This window comes from Protopterus annectens, chromosome 9.part0, assembly GCF_019279795.1.
Source record: "Protopterus annectens isolate FY-2018-M chromosome 9.part0, PAN1.0, whole genome shotgun sequence".
Classification (NCBI taxonomy): domain Eukaryota; kingdom Metazoa; phylum Chordata; order Ceratodontiformes; family Protopteridae; genus Protopterus; species Protopterus annectens.
The window spans coordinates 621,584,683-621,593,663 of record NC_056743.1 but is presented as its reverse complement, the minus strand read 5'-3'; the positions used below and the strand labels follow the sequence as shown (position 1 = coordinate 621,593,663).

Sequence of the window (8,981 nt, the reverse complement as noted above, 5' to 3'; positions counted from 1 at the left end):
TACTTCTCTGAAGCCTAGACAAATGTCAACGGCCTCTGACTAACTAAATTCGCAGATGATTGCAAATTAGGAGCAGTCATAGAAACCCCCACTAACACACATGCTCTCCAGGAAGGGCTGACACAGATAAATAACTTGTTTCAGAGCCATGAGCTAAAACTAAATTCCAAGATATACATAATAATATCCTTCAAGATATCATACATCCTGGTAATTATCATACTGAATACACACACACCCCTAAGACCTGACCTAGCAATCTGGGACATGGGGATACACATAGACAATAATTTAGCCTTTGACCATCATGTGTCTACAGTAGTGAGGACTGTGTTGTGCAACTTAGAAACAAAGGTATGGCATCCAGGTCCAAGATGTCATGGTTCCACTGTATTCAGCATTCATCAGACCTATCATTGACTACAATGCCCCCTTTGGTCTGTACTTAACCAACCCAATCCAAAAATTGGAACATCCACATAGGTTCCTCACTAAAAGAATACAGGGCATAAGTAACATGTCCTATGTAGACCGCTTCAAGGCCCTACTCTTTATCTTGTCTCCTACAAGCTGTTGAGGGGAGATCTATGCCTGGCATACAGGGAAACTGGTGTCACAGCCTCACTCTGATGGACCTCCTGTATATCCACAAAATAAACAGCACTTGAATTACCCATTCTAAAAGCCTAAACCTTGGACCTGCTGGAGAGATAGGTATGTATCCCAGAGACTAGCACTTCTCTGGAACAGGCTCTCCATCCACATGAAGAAAAGTTCTTCCCTCACTCAATTCACTTGGACAGTTGGATAGGGAACACGAAAATAATCCCTGTTTTGACTACTGTGCCTCTACTGGACACAGGCAGCCTGTAAATTGTTCATCTCTTAGAGTCCCTGTTTGTAAATGTTTCATCTCCCAAGCCCCTGTTTACATTTATCAAGGATACCAGAACTTGCCAGAGATTTGGGATGCATGGCTAGGCTTAAAAAGGCCCTAGTGTCTGTTAGCCTAGTAAACACCTATGAACCTATGGCTGACAGCCTAGTACATACCTATGAACTGCAAGGCTTAACTAGTAAAAGTTCTTGAAAAGAAATTCAAATGTATAATGAAAATTACTTTGTTTGTGACATAACTTGCTGTTTTAAGTGTTATATTATGTTTTTTTTTATGTCTGGCCCTCTAGATTTGAACAGAGTAGAACAGGACTCTGAGTACCACAATAGATGCTGCACTCCTGGAAGTTGGTGGGATCCCCAGTGGCTCAGTCGGACTCCAAAGAGCTACAGAATCTGATGGAAGGTGGTTGTGGATTCCACTTCCCTGCACTTCTGGTGCACAGCTTTCCTGAAGGCAGTATCAGGGAAACCTTACTGGAAGAGGGCAATATTCAATACAAGCTGGAAGAGAAGAATTTGAAACAAGTGAGTTTTTGCGTCATGGTGACCCTTATCTTGAATTAAGGCAGGGATGAACAGGATGGAGTCCTGGAACAGTTGGTCTGTGTATTTTTTATTTCAGTGGAATCCATCTTCCTTGAGGTTAGATGTATAATATAAGAAAAATAAGGACAGAAATTGTATAAATCTTTCTGTAGACACAAATTCTGAAAAGGCAAAATTAAGTAAATAAATCATAGCTGGCTAGACTACATTAGAATTTTTAGAATAAAAATACAAAATTGTCCATAGCTACATTTAAAACCTTTTTCCATACACGCCATCTTCAGAAGTCAGGTGTGTGATCAGTATGTTTTTTTGACTGTCACAGTGAGCTGCCAATCCTGGCAGCCAACACATTCAACTGGGGTGCACACATAAATCTTTCCCAACTGGTAGGATATAAATAAATAAAATTAATTGTTGTCAAGCATTAACTTGTAATCTTGGGTTAGATTCTAGCAATCTCCATTTGGATACTGTGGGACTGACCAGAAAGTGCTCTATTGATATCCTGCTACAAAGATACTTGTGCCTAAGAAGCTTATTGGGTTAGCAGATGAAGTGGGGTAGTTGTAGGCACACCAAAGAGAATATCATAGCAGTAGTGTTCACTGTAACACATAGTATAATCTGAATAATTAAACATATAACCCCTCCAACACCCTATGAAGTGGTATTGTAATGCAGTTGGTATACCACAAATATTTTCTGTAATTGCTGGTCTGCATTTCTAGGCTACACTAAACCTTTTCAATGAAGCGGGTAGTGATTCCTGATAACAGCTGTTAATGCATCTTATTTATACATAACCAGGCCTCTTTTATGCCATATGCCTTGTAGAGAATGGTAGAAACCCATCTGTAGGAAACATTTCAAAGTGAGCAGTAAGGGTGGGGAAAACAAGAAAACTTTTATTTATTTATTTATTAGCTTTCATGACAGGATGGTAGCAAGAAATGATGTTGTGCCTATGGGACTGACTGACTTTCAAAGAGACAGAAGCTTTACCATAATGGGAGTTACAATATAATGCTGTAAGCTACACAATCTGACATATGGCTGGATCCTGCCCAGCACAGCTCCAGTTTTACTGAACTGGGTGCTAAAACTGAAAAGCAGAGAATAGTGCTTCATTATCATTTGGCTGTGCTGTGTACTTTAGAGCCTGGCACATTAAGGTGCCATTCCTTTACATCTTCATGCCCTATGCAATTGCATAATATATGTTTTTCATTTACTCTGTCACACTGAATTAAGTATTGCTTTGTACTCTAAGGAATGATGTACCATATAACTCATTTTTATTAATTTCAGCTAATGAAAGCATGAGATTATTGGTAACTCCCTAACTTATTGATGAGATGATACAATTTGGTTTGTCCTTCAGGGTTAGCTTCCATTTTGTTGATTTTCACAGGATAACTCAGATGTAGCGGTGGCCGGTGGCGTGTTTTTCATAGCAAGGATTTGTTTATTCATTGAGTCTGCTTTATTAACAGATAAGCAAAGTTTTTGTGTTTCATTTCAGCTAAACCCGATGATTATGTGAAGTTTTATTGCATTATCACCTCTTCACATGACCAAAGTGGGGCATTCATTCGAGAAATGTGAAATTCTGTAGACCAAACCAAAGCCTGTTTCGTCATTGTTACCAAAAATAAAGGTTCATTGTTCACTTTTAGTTCCCTGTGCTAAAGGTTCACTGTTCACTTTTAGATCTATGTGCTGTTTTACATCACTTTAAAGTGCTTCAGCTGTAGAATTACTGATTTCAACAACATTTAAATGAATTTAGAAAATGTTCAGAACATTTTTCATTTTCCACATTTCTTTGCCAGATATAACTGCCAAATAAGGAATGTCCTCTGGAAAGAGTAACAGGTAGTAACATTTCTGTAATCTCAAAACAGAGTTATACTGAAGAAAAATCTTTTCAGATTTATAGAGGAGGTTTTTGGGCAGCATTTTTAACAGAGGTTTCTGATGATACAGGGAGGTACAGAAACAGATTGCTGAGTTGCACAGGGTACTGCTTGTATTTTGTTCCAAAGATATTCTGAGATGAAAAGGATGAATGCATCTAAATTTGAATATACGTAGTTTGTACTTGTTAAGAGTGATGAATTGAGAAACATCAAAATGACTGAGTCATATGTACTCCACTGTGTTCCAACGAGATACTCGAATAAATTAGAAAAGGCCAGTTAAGATGCTGTGAAATTATCTTATAGTGTACTGCTGATGGTCAGGAGAGAAAGAAACAATTAGTATTTTGGTTAAATATATAGTATTCATAAGTTTTATACAGTACAGACAGAAACAAGGTAGAAGGCACTGAGAGTCATTGGAAGGGCTCGATATATATAGGAATATTGCTCTAATCACCTTCCAGATAGAAGACAAAACTCAAGGAATAAAGGGACTATATTATAATGATACACCACAGAAAGGGTGTAAGTAATGTTTTCATGATGGTAGGTGGTGTTGTTAAGTGACCAAACTAAGCCCCCCCCCCACACACACACACACACACACACATACAGCATGGGTAAAATCTAGTTTATTCCTGTCCCTGCTGTGGCATTTTATGACTGTACAATGATGTTATAAAAAATTCTTACCTTTTCAAATAACACCACTTTATACTGATGTTCATTTGTACTGCTGTCATGTTCCACTGAATCAGATGTGCAGAGACATCTAAACACTCACACCATTTATGCATACATAGTTTAACATGCTGATGCCTAAGCAGAACTTTGCCGGATTGTGTGTGGAGCTACTGCCAGCTGTCCTGAATAATTTGGTGCTGAAGGGGTATATCACAGTCTAAGGCTTTGTAGTAAAGGTTACATTTTTAGATTTTGTTTTATATGTGTATTTGCCAGAGTGCTTGCTGCTATCATCTGGCTACATATGCATGACATCTGAAAAAGCTACAATTTTACCCCAATTCTGCCCTTCTAATACAAGTGAAGACTGTACTCCTGCTCTCCCTGCCCACTCTCCGCTCCACCATCTGCCCTATGCCTTCAAAAACATCTTCACTGGCCCAACATCTCCTCCAGTAACATATTCTTGCTTTTTATTGCCCTTCTGTGAAGAAGTCCATCCTTGTATCCGCAATGAAGTTAATGCCTGCAGTTGGTTAGCTGCATCCTGTGCTTCCCCCAGCCTTCCTTTTCAGGACGATGACTTAAGCCACTGTCTGTCATTTTATTTATTCGTTTCATACACCCTTCTCCTCCACTCTTCCAAAGTTGATAAATGCAGTTCCAAAACTTATTCATTGTATGCCCCCCCCCCTCACTGTGATTTGTGACTTTCCTTTGTACTGTTTCTGTCTAGTTTTATCACTTTGTACTGAGATGGTAGCAGAATTTTGTACAATATTCCATCTGTGGTTGACCGGTGATTTCTAGTGGTATGACTACCTTTCTTCTTTTTCAATAATTTCCGTTCTATATAAGCTGTAGAGCTGAATTTGTCTGCCTGTAGCTTGTTTGCACTCATCCCAACCTTCAGAGTCTGGACCTGCTGGTGCATTTGTGCAACAGCTAGAGGTCCCATTTCTTTTTCTTAATAAATAGTATTTTGGTTGCACCCTTCAGCTATACTCACTTTTGAGGTCCTTCATCCCTAGGTGTAAGACCTCACTGCAACATTGAACCTCAGCTATCTACCCATCTGTTTAGTCTATTGCAATCTCTTTTTAAACTCTTCCATCTGTTTTCATCCCTCGTCATATGTGAATAGGCTAATTATGCTGTTAATACCTCAAGAAATATATAACACAGATACATGGATATACTAAAAAGTGCCTGGACTCGGACTGACCCCAATAGAACATCAATTCCTCTGCTGAACTACCCTTATAGCACATTTAGCTATGGCTAATCCACTGATTGCACAAGAAAAATAATAAAAACATACAGAGCAGTAACTCTATTACACTTGAATTTGCTACTGCAGAAATATCAGTATATTTTTAATGTTATATCTCAAATTCTCAACATAGTAAATCTATGAATTGTAATCATCAATGTGGTACAGTCTTGTGTGCTGATATATATACCTACCCCCCCCCAATCTGGTATAATAGCAAATCAGAAATTATGTGACTTATGACAGGATATTGAAAAATAAACCCTCTCCTAGGATTATAGGAGGTTGCTAGGCTAATGACCCTAGGACCCTTACAAGCCTAGCCAAGTTTTACCCTTATTTCCGCATTCATCACCTATTTCCCCTCTCCAAGAGGGGCACAGGTAGAACCCCCAGTGTGAATTTATGGTTACCCATCCAATCGCCTGGATTGCGTTTGAAGATGGTCAGTGAGCTGCTCTGCTTGACATGAAGTGGGGTTTGTTCCAAAAGGTGTGGTAACCTCTAGGAGACAAATCTGCCACTCCAGCAGGTTCTATTAATGTCACATACCAGGTTAAGGCCTTTAGAGTGAGTAACCCATGTACCATTTGACTTGTGGTTATACAGCATTTCCAATAAAGCCGGGTTAAAGATTGCCTTATATGCAAGGCAGAGTTCACCTCTGAGTAGTCTGTATGAAACAGAACAAAGTGACAGTGATTTCAGATAATCCTCATAGCACAGATGCTGAAGAACTTAAAATTTCCTTGTGTCTCTCCAACTGCTGCAGGTGCTTGGAAAGGTACATATCAAAGGGGCATTGTACTCACTTATTGGCCTGATGAGGGAAGAGTACAGAGAGGTTATAACTTCTTTTCTTCTGGAGGCAATGGCATTACTTATAAAATGAGAAATATAGAATGCCCTTCTTACCACTGTGGAGACATGGTGATCAAAGTTAAGGCTGCTGTCAACCTTTGTGCCCAGGTCTCTCACCACTGAGTACATACTCATACTTAGAGTGTTGTTATTGATGTGGTAGTTAGCAGGAGCATTGCTCTTACTGAAAGGATGATAATACATTTTTTTCTTTTGAGTTTAAGGCCATGACTTTGACATCAATCATTTGTTTGTGTAAGACCCTTTTGTAGGATGTTGGCATCATTTGGAAATTCTATGAACGCTCCCAGGTTTTCATCATCAGCAAACTTTTGTCAGCCACAGACCTTTTGTTTTAGCTTGGACTACAGAGAAATAAATTCCAAACAGTAGAGGTCCCAGGACTGATCCCTATGGAACACCACTGGTTACAGGTCTGCTGTTGGAGGTGGATTCCCCTACTTTGACTACATGGGTTCTATCAGTGAGCCAGTTAGCGACCCATCTAATGATATAAGGGTTGATACCTAACTGGGTGAGTTTGTCAATGATGCCTGAGTGGGGGGTGAAATCAAAAGCCTTGGCTAAGTCTAGGTAGGCTGTATGTACAGATTTACCTTAATTCAGGGCCTTAGTGACTGTCTCGGAGAAGTCCACCAGGTTTAACAGGCATGATCTCCCTTTGACAAATCCAAATTGAGTAGGGTCAAGTGTTTGGAGATAACCTACATCTTTGGTGATAAGGTCCATGATGATTCGCTACATGGCCTTGCAATTAACACTAATCACGCTAATAGGTCTGTAGTTCCTGTGGACTTTGGAAGCACCACCCTTGTGCAAGGGGATAACAGTGGTCTTTTTCTATTCTGCTGGGATGAAGCCGGTGCTTAGACTATAATCGAAAAGAGCACCCAATGGTGTTGCTAATTCTTGTTTGAGCCCATGTAGGACACAGCCTGGCATGTTATCAGGTCTCATAGATGCTGTGTTTTGACCATAAAGAGGGCATTTATGACTTGCTCATTAGAGATACAAAGTAGAGGACAGGTGGTAGGGATGTCATGGGCTATGTGTGACGGGGACAAGGGAGTGAAGTTTTCACAAAACCTGTCAGCTAACAGGTTAGCTATGTCCACAGGCTCAGTATATGTGATATCATTAACTACCATTTCAGCACAAAGTTTGGCCTTTTCTTTTAGGTTACAGATGTAACTAAAGAATACCTTATGGTTGCCTTTAATTGAGGAAGCTAATTTGGATTCATAGTTTGCCTTGGAGGACTTCATAATAAGTCTTATTTGCTGGTTTAAGCTGAGGAGGGAGTGTTTCCAGTTTAGGGCTCACTCCCTCTTACTCTTAGACAGCAAATTCTTCCTCTTATTGTAAAGCTTGGGATAGGAAGTTGTCCACCAAGCAGGTGCTCTTCTTTGAGGAGCTTGTCTTGGTCATATCAGATACGACCGAGACAATGCAGTTATACAGGTGTTTGTGTAATGCATTGGTGTAGAACTCAGCATAGCTGCCAGTTCCACATGAGGTGGGAGGTGCAGTGAAGCTATTTATACCATCCTGTAAGAGGTTATAATCTGCTTTGGAGAAGTTTTTTAGTTTAGTTGCTGCTGTGGGGGGGAGGGCAGGTGTGATAGTTAATTCAAATGAGACTAATCTGTGGTCAGATCTCACCAGGGAAGACATCACAATGAGGGTGATACAGTGTTCCCCTATGCTGGTAAACATCAGATACAGGATGTTGGCACCCCTTGTGGGGGTGTCAACCAGATGGTCCAGGGCATTGAAGTTAATGAAGTCGAGGAACCTTTGAGCAAGTGAGTTTGTGCACAAATAACTTATCCTGTCAATGGATAGGTAGTTAAAGTCACCCAAAACCATGGTGTTTGAAAGTATCTTGATAGACTCAAGTAGATCCAAATAGGCAGAGTGGGTGCCCTAATTCATGGAGGGGGTCCTGTAGCTGGCAATGACTTAAATGAGTGTCCTGCCAACAGTTAATTGCACCTGAAGTATCTCCAGGAAATCATGCTGTTGAACCAATCTGAAGATGTATTTATCTTTAATGAATATTGATACACCACCTCTTTAGTTTTCACACCTTCAGTTTGTGGTCTGAATATGTGGAAGGAGGTGTAGCCCGATATGGCTGGGGTGCTCCCCATAGTCTTGAACCAGGTCTCTGTGACTGCACAAATGTCTATGCCTTCCAAGATGAGGACTGCTTCTAGTGAGTGAAGTTTCAGGTTAAGACTCCTAGCATCTAGCAGAATAACCTTGAGGCTGTTTATAAGAATTTTGTCCTTGAGACACTGCCACAGGGGTGGCAAGAGCCTTGGCCAGTAGCCAAAATCCCAGGGGTGACAGATGAAGACCATCTCTGGCAAAGCATCTGTCGTTCATGTCATCCCAGGCTGACATATTCTGAGTCCCCTTAGAATGACACCAGTAACTAAGTCAATTATTGAAGTCAATCATTTTCTGTTTGTATTGAGGCATCATCCTAGGTGAAAGTAAAATCCTGCTTAAGGCTAGGGACATACCTGCCTGAGACACATAGTCTGAGAGCTCAGTCATGTCTCTCTTCATATAGTCCAGTGGGGTATGTCTCAAGTCGTTCACACCAACATGGACTATGACGGAGTCATAACAGTACCTGTTGTTGAGAGACTTGAGTGCATGTGAGATATGGTGGATGCTGGCACCTGACAGACAGTTGACCGTGACCTTCTCCTTATCCAGCCTGATGAGAGACATCTGTGTGTCTCATGATAGAACCATCT

General features: G+C 40.5%; 1 protein-coding gene across 1 annotated transcript in view; it reads left to right on the top strand.

Moving 5' to 3' along the window:
• Positions 1-1,227: 1,227 nt before the first annotated feature.
• Positions 1,228-8,981, top strand: part of LOC122810553 (LIM/homeobox protein Lhx9-like) — a 78,336-nt gene continuing 70,582 nt past the window's right edge. Inside the window, exon 1 of the mRNA XM_044082134.1 lies at positions 1,228-1,425. Within this exon, the coding sequence (XP_043938069.1) occupies positions 1,228-1,425 (198 nt within the window). The remainder of the gene's footprint in view (positions 1,426-8,981) is intronic.